Here is an 18,332-nt window from a genome sequence, read left to right as displayed (position 1 = left end):
CATGATCTGGTTCATCTCTACAGAGCTCAGGGGTCTTCAAAACTTATTTTGAGGGAGGTAATTTCTCTCAGCAGAGCTGTGAGAATTATAGTTTGACTGAAATAAAAACTTTTATTCTGTAATTTGTTTCCTGCTTTCAGAAATTGTTATCTTTGCTAATGGGATTAAACCTTTGCTAAAGTTGTGTTGTTTACAAGGATTGAGGCTATAACTGTTTCAATTTATTAATTTTTAACTGTCATAGATCTTCTGTGCTTCTTAAAGGCACAGTACGTTTTAATATTATTCTATTTGAATTGTATTTCCAAGTTGCAAGTTTATTTGCTAGTGTGTTAAACATGTCTGATTCAGAAGATGATACCTTTGTCATTTGTTGCAATGCCAAAGTGGAGCCCAATAGAAATTTATGTACTAACTGTATTGATGCTACTTTAAATAAAAATCAATCTGTACAAATTGAACAAATTTCACCAAACAACGAGGGGAGAGTTATGCCGACTAACTCGCCTCACGTGTCAGTACCTACATCTCCCGCTCAGAGGGAGGTGCGTGATATTGTAGCGCCGAGTACAGCTGGGCGGCCATTACAAATCACATTACAGGATATGGCTACTGTTATGACTGAAGTTTTGGCTAAATTACCAGAACTAAAAGGTAAGCGTGATCACTCTGGGGTGAGAACAGAGTGCGCTGATAATATTAGGGCCATGTCAGACACTGAGTCACAGGTGGCAGAACATGAGGACGGAGAACTTCATTCTGTGGGTGACGGTTCTGATCCAAACAGACTGGATTCAGATATTTCAAATTTTAAATTTAAACTGGAAAACCTCTGTGTATTACTAGGGGAGGTGTTAGCGGCTCTGAATGATTGTAACACAGTTGCAATACCAGAGAAAATGTGTAGGTTGGATAAATATTTTGCGGTACCGACGAGTACTGAGGTTTTTCCTATACCTAAGAGACTTACTGAAATTGTTACTAAGGAGTGGGATAGACCCGGTGTGCCGTTCTCACCCCCTCCGATATTTAGAAAAATGTTTCCAATAGACGCCACCACAAGGGACTTATGGCAAACGGTCCCTAAGGTGGAGGGAGCAGTTTCTACCTTAGCTAAGCGTACCACTATCCCGGTGGAGGATAGCTGTGCTTTTTCAGATCCAATGGATAAAAAGTTAGAGGGTTACCTTAAGAAAATGTTTGTTCAACAAGGTTTTATATTGCAACCCCTTGCATGCATTGCGCCGATCACGGCTGCAGCGGCATTCTGGATTGAGTCTCTGGAAGAGAACATTGGTTCAGCTACTCTGGACGACATTACGGACAGGCTTAGAGTCCTTAAACTAGCTAATTCATTCATTTCGGAGGCCGTAGTACATCTTACTAAACTTACGGCGAAGAATTCAGGATTCGCCATTCAGGCACGCAGGGCGCTGTGGCTAAAATCCTGGTCAGCTGATGTTACTTCTAAGTCTAAATTGCTTAATATACCTTTCAAAGGGCAGACCTTATTCGGGCCCGGGTTGAAAGAGATTATCGCTGACATTTCAGGAGGTAAAGGCCATGCCCTGCCTCAGGACAAAGCCAAAGCCAAGACTAGACAGTCTAGTTTTCGTTCCTTTCGTAATTTCAAAGCAGGAGCAGCATCAACTTCCTCTGCACCAAAACAGGAAGGAGCTGTTGCTCGCTACAGACAAGGCTGGAAACCTAACCAGTCCTGGAACAAGGGCAAGCAGACTAGGAAACCTGCTGCTGCCCCCAAAACAGCATGAATTGAGGGCCCCCGATCCGGGATCGGATCTAGTGGGGGGCAGACTTTCTCTCTTCGCCCAGGCTTGGGCAAGAGATGTTCAGGATCCCTGGGCGCTAGAGATAATATCTCAGGGATACCTTCTGGACTTCAAATACTCTCCTCCAAGAGAGAGATTTCATCTGTCAAGATTGTCAACAATCCAGACAAAGAAAGAGGCTTTTCTACGCTGCGTACAAGAGCTCTTGTTAATGGGAGTAATCCATCCAGTTCCACGATCGGAACAGGGACAGGGGTTTTACTCAAATCTGTTTGTGGTTCCCAAAAAAGAGGGAACTTTCAGACCAATCCTGGACTTAAAGATCCTAAACAAATTCCTAAGAGTTCCATCGTTCAAGATGGAGACTATTCGGACAATTTTACCTATGATCCAAGAGGGTCAGTACATGACCACTGTAGATTTAAAAGATGCTTACCTGCACATACCGATTCACAAAGATCATTACCGGTACCTAAGGTTTGCCTTCCTAGACAGGCATTACCAGTTTGTGGCTCTTCCATTCGGATTGGCTACAGCGCCAAGAATCTTCACAAAGGTTCTGGGTGCTCTTCTGGCGGTACTAAGACCGCGGGGAATCTCGGTAGCTCCATACCTAGACGACATTCTGATACAAGCTTCAAGCTTTCAAACTGCCAAATCTCATACAGAGTTAGTGCTGGCATTTCTAAGGTCACATGGATGGAGGGTGAACGAAAAGAAAAGTTCACTCGTTCCACTCACAAGAGTTCCCTTCCTGGGGACTCTTATAGATTCTGTAGAAATGAAGATTTACCTGACAGAGGACAGGCTATCAAGACTTCAAAGTGCTTGCCGCACTCTTCATTCCATTCAACACCCGTCAGTGGCTCAATGTATGGAGGTAATCGGCTTAATGGTAGCGGCAATGGACATAGTACCCTTTGCACGCTTACACCTCAGACCACTGCAACTGTGCATGCTAGGTCAGTGGAATGGGGATTACTCAGACTTATCCCCTTCTCTGAATCTGGATCAAGAGACCAGAAATTCTCTTCTATGGTGGCTTTCTCGGCCACACCTGTCCAGGGGGATGCCATTCAGCAGACCAGACTGGACAATTGTAACAACAGACGCCAGCCTTCTAGGTTGGGGTGCCGTCTGGAATTCCCTGAAGGCTCAGGGACTATGGAGTCAGGAGGAGAGTCTCCTGCCAATAAACATTCTGGAATTGAGAGCAGTTCTCAATGCCCTCCTGGCTTGGCCCCAGTTGACAACTCGGGGGTTCATCAGGTTTCAGTCGGACAACATCACGACTGTAGCTTACATCAACCATCAGGGAGGGACAAGAAGCTCCCTAGCTATGATGGAAGTATCAAAGATAATTCGCTGGGCAGAGTCTCACTCTTGCCACCTGTCAGCAATCCACATCCCGGGAGTGGAGAACTGGGAGGCGGATTTCTTAAGTCGTCAGACTTTTCATCCGGGGGAGTGGGAACTTCATCCGGAGGTCTTTGCCCAAATACTTCGACGTTGGGGCAAACCAGAGATAGATCTCATGGCGTCTCGACAGAACGCCAAGCTTCCTCGTTACGGGTCCAGATCCAGGGATCCAGGAGCAGTCCTGATAGATGCTCTGACAGCACCTTGGGACTTCAGGATGGCTTACGTGTTTCCACCCTTCCCGTTGCTTCCTCGATTGATAGCCAGAATCAAACAAGAGAGAGCATCAGTGATTCTAATAGCACCTGCGTGGCCACGCAGGACTTGGTATGCAGACCTGGTGGACATGTCATCCTGTCCGCCTTGGTCTCTACCTCTGAAACAGGACCTTCTGATACAGGGTCCCTTCAAACATCAAAATCTAACTTCTCTGAAGCTGACTGCTTGGAAATTGAACGCTTAATTTTATCAAGACGTGGGTTTTCTGAGTCAGTTATTAGTACCTTAATACAGACTAGGAAACCTGTTACCAGAAAGATTTACCATAAGATATGGCGTAAATACCTACATTGGTGTGAATCCAAAGGTTACTCTTGGAGTAAGGTTAGGATTCCTAGGATATTGTCTTTTCTACAAGAAGGTTTAGAAAAGGGTTTATCTGCTAGTTCATTAAAGGGACAGATCTCAGCTCTGTCCATTCTGTTACACAAACGTCTGTCAGAAGTTCCTGACGTCCAGGCTTTTTGTCAGGCTTTGGCCAGGATTAAGCCTGTGTTTAAAACTGTTGCTCCACCATGGAGTTTAAACCTTGTTCTTAATGTTTTACAGGGCGTTCCGTTTGAACCCCTTCATTCCATTGATATAAAGTTGTTATCTTGGGAAGTTCTATTTTTAATGGCTATTTCCTCGGCTCGAAGAGTCTCTGAATTATCAGCCTTACATTGTGATTCTCCTTATTTGATTTTTCATTCGGATAAGGTAGTCCTGCGTACTAAACCTGGGTTCTTACCTAAGGTAGTTACTAACAGGAATATCAATCAAGAGATTGTTGTTCCTTCTTTATGCCCAAATCCTTCTTCAAAGAAGGAACGTCTACTGCACAACCTGGATGTAGTCCGGGCTCTAAAATTTTACTTGCAGGCAACTAAGGAATTCCGACAAACGTATTCTCTGTTTGTCATTTACTCTGGGCAGAGGAGAGGTCAAAAAGCTTCCGCTACCTCTCTTTCTTTTTGGCTTCGTAGCATAATTCGTTTAGCTTATGAGACTGCTGGACAGCAGCCCCCTGAAAGAATTACAGCTCATTCTACTAGAGCTGTGGCTTCCACTTGGGCCTTCAAGAATGAGGCCTCTGTTGAACAGATTTGCAAGGCTGCAACTTGGTCTTCGCTTCATACTTTTTCCAAATTTTACAAATTTGACACCTTTGCTTCATCGGAGGCTATTTTTGGGAGAAAGGTTCTTCAGGCAGTGGTTCCTTCTGTATAAAGAGTCTGCCTATCCCTCCCGTCATCCGTGTACTTTTGCTTTGGTATTGGTATCCCAGAAGTAATGATGACCCGTGGACTGATCACACTTAACAGAAGAAAACATAATTTATGCTTACCTGATAAATTCCTTTCTTCTGTAGTGTGATCAGTCCACGGCCCGCCCTGTTTTTAAGGCAGGTAAATATTTTTTAATTTATACTCCAGTCACCACTTCACCCTTGGCTTTTCCTTTCTCGTTGGTCCTTGGTCGAATGACTGGGAGTGACGTAGAGGGGAGGAGCTATATGCAGCTCTGCTGGGTGAATCCTCTTGCACTTCCTGTAGGGGAGCAGTTAATATCCCAGAAGTAATGATGACCCGTGGACTGATCACACTACAGAAGAAAGGAATTTATCAGGTAAGCATAAATTATGTTTTTACAGTTTAATGCATTTTATATTGACAAATGAATGTTTAACAGTTTTTTGTACCAAAAAAAATCGAGATTAAAATCGCAATATTCATTTTTTCCCCCATATCCCACAGCCCTAATATATTTTGTGGTCAAATACCTGAAAACTTAAAAAAGCATATTTATTCAATATTTATATTTAATAATGGTTTTAACTGTGTATGTTCTGTAAATATTTCATGTTCCGATGTTCTTCTCATAGGGGAATATGTTCTAAGTATTTTAAATAGATATTCTTATATATATATATATATATATATATATATATATATATATATATATATATATATATATATATATATATATATATATATAGCTGTATGTATATCTATACCTCTATATAATCACATTTTATGTGAAGACCATTGGAATGTAAAATATTCATATTTTATGTTGGGTTTAGTGCTCTTGAATAAACAAGGTCAGGATAATGCACGATGTATGGGTGTTAGGTTTTCACTCACACTTTTTCTTTCAACTTGTAATACAAGCGCAGCCAACACGTTCCAAAAGTTTCCCTTCTAGTTAAGTTAACGCACGAGTGGGAGCGCAAAATTGCGCTCCACTCGTAATCTAGTGCTAAATAGGTACTAGGGACATATTTTATGCTCAAGGGCTCAAGGATCTACTCATTAATTGCATTCATGTCATGCTATACAAAAAACAATTTCTTAGATATCCTTGAGACAGTGGGGCATATTTATTAGGCTCCGTATGGAGCTTGATGCCCCTTGTTTCCGGTGAGTCTTCAGGCCTGCCTGGAAACAGAAGTTATGAAGCAGCGGTCTAAAGACCACTGCTCCATAACTTGTCCGCGGACAGAAATCAACCCAATCGAATACGATTGGTTTGATTGATACCCCTTGCTAGCGGCCGCGAATCTGCAGGGGGCGGCATTGCACCAGCAGTTCACAAGAACTGCTGGTGCAATGATAAATCCCGACAGCGTCAGCATTTATCAATGTGTGGCACCACATAATACGCTATTTATCTGCTGAGGAGTTTTGATTTTCTTCTGTTATGTGTGATCAGTCCACGGGTCATCATTACTTCTGGGATATTAGCTGCTCCCCTACAGGAAGTGCAAGAGGATTCACCCAGCAGAGTTGCTATATAGCTCCTCCCCTCTACGTCACCTCCAGTCATTCTCTTGCACCCAGACTAGATAGGAGGTGTGAGAGGACTATGGTGATTATACTTAGTTTTTAGAACTTCAATCAAAAGTTTGTTATTTTACAATAGCACCGGAGCGTGTTATTACCTCTCTGGCAGAGTTTGAAGAAGAATCTACCAGAGTTTTTTCTTATGATTTTAACCGGAGTAGTTAAGATCATATTGCTGTTTCTCGGCCATCTGAGGGAGGTAAAAGCTTCAGATCAGGGGACAGCGGGCAGTTGAATCTGCATTGAGGTATGTCGCAGTTGTTATTTTCTGAATGGAATTGATGAAAAAATCCTGCCGTACCGTTATAATGAACATGTATGTATACTCTACACTTTAGTATTCTGGGGATGGTATTTCACCGGAATTACTCTGTAAAAGTACATTAAACCTTTTATTAGGTATTTTTCATGTTAAACGTTTTTGCTGGAATGTAGAATCGTTTGCATTAATGAGGTACTGAGTGAATAAGTATTTGGGCATTATTTTCCACTTGGCAGTTTGCTTGTGTTAATTATGACAGTTTCGTTTCTCTCTCACTGCTGTGTGTGAGAGGGAGGGGCCGTTTTTGGCGCTCTTTGCTACGCATCAAAAATTTCCAGTCAGTTTTTCTGCATGATCCGGTTCATCTCTAACAGAACTCAGGGGTCTTCAAACTTCTTTGAAGGGAGGTAGATTCTCTCAGCAGAGCTGTGAGACTTATATAGTGACTGTGATTTTAAACGTTGTTTAAAATTTAATTAGTGTTGTTTTACTAATGGGAACAAACCTTTGCTAAAAAGTTGTGTTGTTTGTTAAGAGTGATGCTATAACTGTTTTTTCAGTTCATTATTTCAACTGTCATTTAATCGTTTAGTGCTTCTTGAGGCACAGTACGTTTTTATTAAATAAAATTGTAACCGAGTTGCATGTTTATTGCTAGTGTGTTAAACATGTCTGATTCAGAGGAAAATACCTGTGTCATTTGTTCCAATGCCAAGGTGGAGCCCAATAGAAATTTATGTACTAACTGTATTGATGCTACCTTAAATAAAAGCCAATCTGTACAAATTGAACAAATTTCACCAAACAGCGAGGGGAGAGTTATGCCGACTAACTCGCCTCACGTGTCAGTACCTGCATCTCCCGCCCGGGAGGTGCGTGATATTATGGCGCCTAGTACATCTGGGCAGCCATTACAGATAACATTACAAGATATGGCTACTGTTATGACTGAAGTTTTGGCTAAATTACCAGAACTAAGAGGCAAGCGTGATCACTCTGGGGTAAGAACAGAGTGCGCTGATAATTCTAGGGCCATGTCTGATACTGCGTCACAGCTTGCAGAGCATGAGGACGGAGAGCTTCATTCTGTAGGTGACGGTTCTGATCCAAACAGATTGGATTCAGATATTTCAAATTTTAAATTTAAATTGGAAAACCTCCGTGTATTACTAGGGGAGGTTTTAGCAGCTCTCAACGATTGTAACGCTGTTGCAATACCAGAGAAAATGTGTAGGTTGGATAAATACTTTGCGGTACCGGCGAGTACTGACGTTTTTCCTATACCTAAGAGATTAACTGAAATTGTTACTAAGGAGTGGGATAGACCCGGTGTGCCGTTCTCACCCCCTCCAATATTTAGAAAGATGTTTCCAATAGACGCCACCACACGGGACTTATGGCAAACGGTCCCTAAGGTGGAGGGAGCAGTTTCTACTTTAGCTAAGCGTACCACTATCCCGGTGGAGGATAGCTGTGCTTTTTCAGATCCTATGGATAAAAAATTAGAGGGTTACCTTAAGAAAATGTTTATTCAACAAGGTTTTATATTACAACCCCTTGCATGCATCGCGCCGATCTCGGCTGCGGCAGCATTTTGGATTGAGTCTCTGGAAGAGAACCTTAGTTCAGCTACGCTGGACGACATTACGGACAGGCTTAGAGTCCTTAAACTAGCTAATTCATTCATTTCGGAGGCCGTAGTACATTTAACCAAACTTACGGCTAAGAATTCAGGATTCGCCATTCAGGCACGCAGAGCGCTGTGGCTAAAATCCTGGTCGGCTGATGTAACTTCTAAGTCCAAATTACTTAGTATACCTTTCAAGGGGCAAACTTTATTTGGGCCCGGTTTGAAAGAAATTATTGCTGACATTACAGGAGGTAAGGGCCACGCCCTACCTCAAGACAAAGCCAAAGCTAAGGCTAGACAGTCTAATTTTCGTCCCTTTCGGAATTTCAAAGCAGGAGCAGCGCCAACTTCCACTGCACCAAAACAGGGAGGAGCTGTTGCTCGTTACAGACAAGGCTGGAAGCCTAATCAGTCCTGGAACAAGGGCAAGCAGGCCAGTAAACCTGCTGCTGTCCCAAAGACAGCATGAACCGAGGGCCCCCGGTCCGGGACCGGATCTAGTGGGGGGCAGACTCTCTCTCTTCGCCCAGGCTTGGGCAAGAGATGTCCAGGATCCCTGGGCGCTAGAGATCATATCTCAGGGATACCTTCTAGACTTCAAATCCTCTCCCCCAAGAGGGAGATTTCATCTGTCAAGGTTGTCAACAAACCAAATAAAGAAAGACGCGTTTCTACGCTGTGTACAAGATCTATTATTAATGGGAGTGATCCATCCGGTTCCGCGGTCGGAACAAGGACAAGGGTTTTACTCAAACCTGTTTGTGGTTCCCAAAAAAGAGGGAACTTTCAGGCCGATCTTGGATTTAAAGATCCTAAACAAATTCCTAAGAGTTCCATCGTTCAAAATGGAAACTATTCGGACAATCTTACCCATGATCCAAGAGGGTCAGTACATGACCACAGTGGATCTAAAGGATGCTTACCTTCACATACCGATTCACAAAGATCATTACCGGTATCTAAGGTTTGCCTTCTTAAACAGGCATTACCAGTTTGTAGCCCTTCCATTCGGATTGGCTACGGCTCCAAGAATCTTTACAAAGGTTCTGGGTGCCCTTCTGGCGGTACTAAGACCGCGAGGAATTTCGGTAGCTCCGTACCTAGACGACATTCTGATACAAGCTTCAAGCTTTCAAACTGCCAAGTCTCATACAGAGTTAGTTCTGGCATTTCTAAGGTCGCACGGATGGAAAGTGAACGAAAAGAAGAGTTCTCTCTTTCCTCTCACAAGAGTTCCATTCTTGGGGACTCTTATAGATTCTGTAGAAATGAAGATTTATCTGACAGAAGACAGATTAACAAAGCTTCTAAATGCATGCCGTGTCCTTCATTCCATTCAACTCCCGTCAGTAGCTCAATGCATGGAGGTGATCGGCTTAATGGTAGCAGCAATGGACATAGTTCCCTTTGCACGCCTACATCTCAGACCGCTGCAATTGTGCATGCTGAGTCAGTGGAATGGGGATTACTCAGATTTGTCCCCCACTCTGAATCTGGATCAAGAGACCAGAAACTCTCTTCTATGGTGGCTTTCTCGGCCACATCTGTCCAGGGGGATGCCGTTCAGCAGGCCGGACTGGACAATTGTAACAACAGACGCCAGCCTTCTAGGTTGGGGCGCTGTCTGGAATTCTCTGAAGGCTCAGGGACAATGGAGTCAGGAGGAAAGTCTCCTGCCAATAAACATTCTGGAATTGAGAGCAGTTCTCAATGCCCTTCTAGCTTGGCCCCAGTTAAAGACTCGGGGGTTCATCAGGTTTCAGTCGGACAACATCACGACTGTAGCTTACATCAACCATCAAGGAGGGACAAGAAGCTCCCTAGCAATGATAGAAGTATCAAAGATAATTCGCTGGGCAGAGTCTCACTCTTGCCATCTGTCAGCAATCCACATCCCGGGAGTGGAGAACTGGGAGGCGGATTTCTTGAGTCGCCAGACTCTTCATCCGGGGGAGTGGGAACTTCATCCGGAGGTCTTTGCCCAAATACTTCAACGTTGGGGCAAACCAGAGATAGATCTCATGGCGTCTCGCCAGAACGCCAAACTTCCTCGCTACGGATCCAGATCCAGGGATCCGGGAGCGGTTCTGATAGATGCTTTGACGGCACCTTGGAACTTCAGGATGGCTTATGTGTTTCCACCCTTCCCGCTGCTTCCTCGATTGATTGCCAAAATCAAACAGGAGAAAGCATCAGTGATTCTAATAGCGCCTGCATGGCCGCGCAGGACTTGGTATGCAGATCTAGTGGACATGTCATCCTGTCCGCCTTGGTCTCTACCTCTAAGACAGGACCTTCTGATTCAGGGTCCATTCAAACATCAAAGTCTAACTTCTCTGAAGCTGACTGCTTGGAAATTGAACGCTTGATTTTATCAAAACGTGGTTTTTCTGAGTCGGTTATTGATACCCTGATACAGGCTAGGAAGCCTGTTACCAGAAAGATTTACCATAAAATATGGCGTAAATACCTATACTGGTGTGAATCCAAAGATTACTCCTGGAGTAAGGTTAGGATTCCGAGGATATTGTCTTTTCTACAAGAAGGTTTAGAAAAGGGTTTATCGGCTAGCTCATTAAAGGGACAGATTTCAGCTCTGTCCATCTTGTTTCACAGGCGTCTGTCAGAAAATTCAGACATCCAAGCCTTTTGTCAGGCTTTAACTAGGATCAAGCCTGTGTTTAAAACTGTTGCTCCGCCATGGAGTTTAAACTTAGTTCTTAACGTTTTACAGGGTGTTCCGTTTGAACCCCTTCATTCCATTGATATAAAATTGTTATCTTGGAAAGTTCTATTTTTAATGGCTATTTCCTCGGCTCGAAGAGTCTCTGAGTTATCAGCCCTACATTGTGATTCTCCTTATCTGATCTTTCACTCAGACAAGGTAGTTCTGCGTACTAAACCTGGGTTCTTACCTAAGGTAGTCACTAACAGGAATATCAATCAAGAGATTGTTGTTCCATCCTTGTGTCCAAATCCTTCTTCAAAGAAGGAACGTCTTCTACACAATCTGGATGTAGTTCGTGCCCTCAAGTTCTACTTGCAGGCAACTAAAGATTTTCGCCAAACTTCTTCCCTGTTTGTCGTTTATTCTGGACAGAGGAGAGGTCAAAAAGCTTCGGCTACCTCTCTCTCTTTTTGGCTTCGTAGCATAATACGTTTAGCCTATGAGACTGCTGGACAGCAGCCTCCTGAAAGAATTACAGCTCATTCCACTAGAGCTGTGGCTTCCACTTGGGCCTTTAAGAATGAGGCCTCTGTTGAACAGATTTGCAAGGCTGCAACTTGGTCTTCGCTTCATACTTTTTCCAAATTTTACAAATTTGACACTTTTGCTTCTTCGGAGGCTATTTTTGGGAGAAAGGTTCTTCAGGCAGTGGTTCCTTCTGTATAATGAGCCTGCCTATCCCTCCCGTCATCCGTGTACTTTTGCTTTGGTATTGGTATCCCAGAAGTAATGATGACCCGTGGACTGATCACACATAACAGAAGAAAACATAATTTATGCTTACCTGATAAATTCCTTTCTTCTGTTGTGTGATCAGTCCACGGCCCGCCCTGTTTTTAAGGCAGGTGCATATTTTTTAAATTATAATTCAGTCACCACTACACCCTTGGTTTCTCCTTTCTCGTTGGTCTTTGGTCGAATGACTGGAGGTGACGTAGAGGGGAGGAGCTATATAGCAACTCTGCTGGGTGAATCCTCTTGCACTTCCTGTAGGGGAGCAGCTAATATCCCAGAAGTAATGATGACCCGTGGACTGATCACACAACAGAAGAAAGGAATTTATCAGGTAAGCATAAATTATGTTTTTTGGCTTTTTATGCTGAATGTACACTGTCTCAAATAAAGTATGCTTTTACCTAAGCGCTTGGAGGTTTGCCGGAGTATTCCTGTGTTCTATTATACTTTGTATCATGTCCGCTCGCACATTGATAAATATGCCCCAGTGTGGTAATTATCACTATTTTTGTATGAAATATGTTATTGAATAATAACATGCTTCTCTCTTGAAAAGCCTTGTGTTGTTAGCAAATATTTGTTTACAAAATATAAAATGCAAAAAAAATGCTCATTTTTAATAAGATGCTTTATTTATTGTTATAACTGAGTATCTTTTCCTAACTGTCAAACAATATATGTTAACATACATCCATCTCATCAACAATTCAAGTCAATTTTGTTTAAAATAATCTGTATTTCTTGGTTTTGGTTCAGCGCCACATTGTCGCCCATCTGTTAGTTACAGTTTAACTTCTCTAGGCTTAGGTAATTTGATTAAATGAGAATAAAAAGACCAGTATGCTCTCTTATGTATCTTATCTCTTGTTTTTTGTTTTTTTTTAAAGGAAAAAAATCTGTGTCTAAGAAAGTGATTACAAAGAAAAGAAAAACTTCAAGTTCACCAGCTGCTCCTGAATTTCAAGTAAGTCATTGCATTGTAATTAGTTTATCGTAGGACACTTGTTATTGTGTTTTTTTTAAAAGGTACCATACTGATTGCATGGTTGATGGTTCTAATTCCTTTCATTTTCTGTATGCTGTATTTTTATTGTTTTTGGAATAACGCACAGAATACATTTATAGTAAAAATAATGCTGCTTATATTTATTGTCCTTGCAACCCTAGTAGGTGAGTGTGACCTGGAGATTTGGGCATTACCCTGTGTTTAGGACACGTGCATATTGCACCAGAACTTATTAATAAGGTTTATATATTAAACCGCTGTTGCTTTTACATGTCACCTGGAAGCAGCCAAATGAAACAAAGGTCATCTCCAGTAAGCAGACTAGTTTACTATAGCTGTAATATATTGCTTCTGTAGTATATAGCTGTAAGGTTTTTGCTTTATTGTGCATGTGGTATACATGCTATGCACATAAAAAGAAATTGTCTAATTATATGTACAGGTCCTGTATCATATTAATCCTTTAATATAGTCTTCAACTCCTAAAAAATATGTTTACTGGAAAATGGTGGGAGGTTGCACATTTGTTTCTAAACAGTATTTAAACTAACTTTGATTTACTATATATTTTTTTCTCAGCTGTAATGCTATGTACTGATTTCTCTTACATGGTGTATCCAGTCCACGGATTCATCCTTACTTGTGGGATATTCTCATTCCCTACAGGAAGTGCAAAGAGAGCACACAGCAGAGCTGTCCATATAGCTCCCCCTCAGGCTCCGCCCCCCCAGTCATTCTCTTTGCAGCTCTAACAAGTAGCATCTCCACGGGAGTGTGAAGGGAATGTGGTGTTAGATTTGTAGTTTTTATTTCTTCAATCAAAAGTTTGTTATTTTAAAATAGTGCCGGTTTGTACTATTTACTCTGAGGCAGAAAGTGAAGAAGATTTCTGCTGAGAGGAAAACGATTTTAGCATGTTGTAACTAAAATCCATTGCTGTTCCAACGCAGGACTGTTGAGTACCAGAAAACTTCAGTTGGGGGGAACAGTTTGCAGGCTTAACTGCTTTAACTTATGTTTCAGTCATTTTTTTCTAGTCAAGACTTAGTAATGCTAGAAGACTGACAAGAATCCCCATGTGGGAAAGGTAAGCCATATTCTAAGACTTAGTATAGAAGGAAGGCTTATTGGAAGGGCTCAAAACTCTGGTGGACACTGTTTAGGGGCAATCGATTATTTTTTAACATAAATCTGACTTTAATACAAGTTTTATTACATTTGAAACACTCTTTTGGGGTTTATTCCGCATGGCATATATTTAGACACCTATTTTGGCTTGGGAAGGCCCCACAACTCCAGAGTGAAGATGGAGGGGGCCTGAATTTCGCGCCTCAGTTGCGCAGTTGATTTTACAGACAGCTTCATGCAGATCCATGTGAAGGGTCCAAAGATTACTTGAGGACTTCAGAGAGGCTTATTTTCGATCAAAACTAATCCCCAAGGAAGGTAGGGCAACAGCAAGGCTGTGGCATGGTTAATTTGCTCGGGTTTGGGCAGTAGGGGGTTAATTGACTTGAAATTTACTGTGCAATCATTTCAAAGCATTAGGATCATATGGTGAAAATAATAATATAAAGATTTGATGATTTTTGGAGGTTTTGTAAAAAAGTGTGCACTTTTTATTATTTAAAGGCACAGTACAGTTTTTTCAAAAATTGTATTTTACTGTATTTGAGTTCTGTCTAAGTCTGTTTAACATGACTGAGCCTACAGATAGACCATGTTCTATGTGTTTAATAGCCATGCCGGTACCCCCTTTACATTTGTGTTTAAAGTGTGTTAAGGTATCTAAACATTTTAAAGACCATGCAGTGACACTTAAAAATGTAGCCCAAGATGATTCTTTAACGGAAGGTAACGAGGATAGTCCTCCTTCCTCTCCCCATGTGTCGACACCAGTTACGCCTGCGCAAGCGATGCCTAGTACCTCTAGCGCATTGGCCCCTATTACATTACAACAATTAGCAGCAGTCATGGATAATTCCCTTGCGGCATTTCTATCCAAACTGCCAGTTTTTCCTAAAAAGCGTGATAGCTCAGTTTTAAGAACAGAGGATGAGCAATCAGAAGTTTTGGATGTGGCAGTGAGGGATGTACTGTCTGAGGGAGAAATTTCTGACACAGGAAAAATTTCTCAGCGGGCAGAATCAGATTCCTTAGTGTTTAAGCTATGCTGGTTGATTGTGACCCCATGGTGGTCCCAGAAAAATTGTGTAAAATGGACAAGTTTCTAGAAGTCCCTGTATACACTGATGCGTTTCCGATCCCGAAGAGGGTGGCGGATATTGTGACTAGGGAGTGGGAGAGACCAGGTGTACCTTTTGTTCCCCCCCTATCTTTAAGAAAATGTTCCCCATAACTGACCCCAGGCGGGACGCGTGGCAGACGGTTCCTAAGGTAGAGGGAGCAGTTTCAACACTAGCCAAGCGCACAACCATACCAGTAGAAGACAGTTGTGCTTTCAAAGATCTTATGGATAAAAAATTAGAAGGTTTACTAAAGAAAATATTTGTTCAACAAGGGTTCCTTCTTCAACCGATTGCCTGCATTATTCCTGTAACTACTGCAGCGGCTTTTTGGTTTGAGGCGCTGGAGGAGTCGCTCCAGAGGGAGACTTCATATGACGAAGTCATGGATAGAATTCAGGCTCTAAAGCTGGCTAATTCTTTTATCACAGATGCCGCTTTACAATTAGCTAAGTTAGCGGCGAAAAATTCTGGTTTTGCCATTATGGCGCGAAGAGTGCTTTGGCTCAAATCGTGGTCGGCTGACGTGTCGTCCAAAACAAAATTACTAAATATTCCTTTCAAGGGAAAGACCCTATTCGGCCCCGAGTTGAAAGAAATTATTTCGGATATCACTGGGGGAAAGGGCCATGCCCTCCCGCAAGATAGACCGTTTAAGGCCAAAAACAAGGCTAATTTTCGCTCCTTTCGCAACTTCAGGAGCGGACCTGCTTCAACCTCTGCAACCGCAAAGCAAGAGGGTAACACTTCCCAGCCCAAAGCAACCTGGAAGCCTTTGCAGGGCTGGAACAAGGGTAAACAGGCCAAGAAGCCTGCTGCTGCTACCAAGACAGCATGAAAGGGTAGCCCCCGATCCGGGACCGGATCTAGTAGGGGGCAGACTTTCTCTCTTTGCTCAGGCTTGGGCGAGAGATGTTCCAGATCCCTGGGCATTAGAAATCGTTGTTCAGGGGTATCTTCTAGAATCCAAGGACTCTCCTCCAAGGGGAAGGTTCCACATTTCTCGTTTGTCTTCAGACCAGACAAAGAAGCAGGCGTTCTTACGCTGTGTAGAAGATCTTCTAAAGATGGCAGTGATTCAACCAGTTCCAATTGTAGATCAAGGACTGGGCTTTTACTCAAACCTGTTTGTAGTTCCCAAAAAGGAAGGAACTTTCAGGCCAATCCTGGATTTAAAAATTCTAAACAAATTCCTCAGAGTTCCATCATTCAAAATGGAAACCATTCGGACAATCTTACCGATGATCCAGGAAGGTCAATATATGACTACTGTGGATTTAAAGGATGCGTACCTTCATATTCCTATCCACAAAGATCACCATCAGTTCCTAAGGTTCGCCTCTCTGGACAAGCATTACCAGTTCGTGGCCCTTCCTTTCGGGTTGGCCACTGCTCCAAGAATTTTCACAAAGGTGCTAGGGTCCCTTTTAGCGGTACTAAGACCGCGGGGCATTGCAGTAGCACCTTACCTGGACGACATCTTAATTCAGGCGTCGTCTTTTCAAAGAGCCAAGGCTCATACAGAAATCGTTCTGGCCTTTCTAAGGTCTCACGGGTGGAAGGTGAATGTCGAAAAAAGTTCTCTGTCCCCGCTCACAAGGGTTCCCTTCCTGGGAACACTAATAGACTCGGTAGAAATGAAAATATTTCTGACGGAGGTCAGGAAGTTAAAGCTTTTAACTACTTGCCGAGTTCTTCATTCCATTCCTCGGCCTTCTGTAGCTCAGTGCATGGAGGTAATCGGATTAATGGTTGCGGCAATGGACGTTGTCCCCTTTGCCCGAATTCATCTCAGACCACTGCAACTGTGCATGCTCAAACAGTGGAATGGGGACTATGCAGATTTGTCTCCTCAAATACAACTGGACCAGAAAACCAGAGATTCTCTTCTCTGGTGGTTGTCTCAGGATCACCTGTCTCAGGGAATGTGCTTTCCGCAGACCGGAGTGGATCATTGTCACGACCGATGCCAGTCTGTTAGGCTGGGGTGCGGTCTGGGACTCCCTGAAAGCTCAGGGCCTATGGTCTCGGGAAGAATCTCTTCTCCCGATAAACATTTTGGAACTGAGAGCTATATTCAACATGCTCCAGGCATGGCCTGAACTAGCGGCGGCCAAATTCATCAGATTTCAGTCGGACAACATCACGAGCGTACATCAATCATCAGGGAGGAACACAGAGTTCCCTAGCAATGAAGGAAGTAACCAAGATCATCAAATGGGCGGAGGATCACTCCTGCCATCTATCTGCAATTCACATCCCAGGAGTAGACAACTGGGAGGCGGATTTTCTGAGTCAGACTTTTCACCCGGGGGAGTGGGAACTCCACCCGGAGGTTTTTGCTCAGCTGACCCAGCTATGGGGCATTCCAGAGTTGGATCTGATGGCGTCCCGTCAGAACACCAAACTTCCTCTTTACGGATCCAGGTCCAGGGACCCCAAGGCGGCATTGATAGATGCTCTAGTAGCGCCTTGGTCCTTCAATCTGGCTTATGTCTTTCCACCGTTTTCCCTTCTCCCTCGGCTAGTAGCCAGAATCAAACAGGAGAAGGCTTCGGTAATTTTGATAGCGCCTGCGTGGCCACGCAGGACTAGGTATGCAGACATAGTGAACATGTCATCTGTTCCACCATGGATACTGCCATCGAAGCAGGATCTTCTAATACAGGGTCCATTCAAGCATCCAAATCTAGTTTCTCTGCAACTGACTGCTTGGAGATTGAACGCTTAACTCTATCTTAGCGTGAGTTCTCTGAATCAGTTATAGATACTCTGATCCAGGCTAGAAAGCCTGTCACCAGGAAAATTTACCATAAAATATGGCGGAAATATCTTTGTTGGTGTGAATCCAAGGGTTACTCGTGGAGTAAGATTAGGATTCCCAGGATATTGTCTTTTCTCCAAGAAGGATTGGAGAAAGGGTTGTCAGCTAGTTCCTTAAAGGGACAGATATCTGCTCTGTCTATCCTGTTACACAAGCGTCTGGCAGAAGTACCAGACGTTCAAGCGTTTGCACAGGCTTTAGTCAGAATCAAGCCTGTCTATAAACCTGTGGCTCCTCCATGGAGTCTAAATTTAGTTCTTTCAGTTCTTCAAGGGGTTCCGTTTGATCCTTTACATTTCATAGATATTAAGTTATTATCTTGGAAAGTTTTGTTTTTGGTAGCTATTTCTTCTACTCGAAGAGTTTCAGAATTGTCTGCTTTGCAGTGTAATTCACCCTATCTGGTGTTCCATGCAGATAAGGTTGTTTTGCGTACCAAACCTGGTTTCCTTCCGAAAGTGGTTTCTAATATGAATATAAACCAGGAAATCATTGTTCCTTCTCTGTGTCCTAATCCAGTTTCTAAGAAAGAACGACTATTACACAATCTCGATGTGGTTCGTGCGTTAGAATTCTATTTAAAAGCAA

The 18,332-nt window shown here is 42.9% G+C and overlaps 1 protein-coding gene across 1 annotated transcript in view; it reads left to right on the top strand.

Annotated features, from left to right (window-relative positions):
* Window positions 1-18,332, top strand: part of KIAA2026 (KIAA2026 ortholog) — a 305,243-nt gene that overhangs the window by 46,739 nt on the left and 240,172 nt on the right. Inside the window, exon 4 of the mRNA XM_053702562.1 lies at window positions 12,556-12,632. Within this exon, the coding sequence (XP_053558537.1) occupies window positions 12,556-12,632 (77 nt within the window). The remainder of the gene's footprint in view (window positions 1-12,555; window positions 12,633-18,332) is intronic.

Source organism: Bombina bombina, chromosome 2 (assembly GCF_027579735.1).
Source record: "Bombina bombina isolate aBomBom1 chromosome 2, aBomBom1.pri, whole genome shotgun sequence".
In the NCBI taxonomy this organism is placed as follows: domain Eukaryota; kingdom Metazoa; phylum Chordata; class Amphibia; order Anura; family Bombinatoridae; genus Bombina; species Bombina bombina.
The sequence above is the reverse complement of the archived record's forward strand: the minus strand, read 5'-3'. Positions and strand labels throughout refer to the sequence as shown.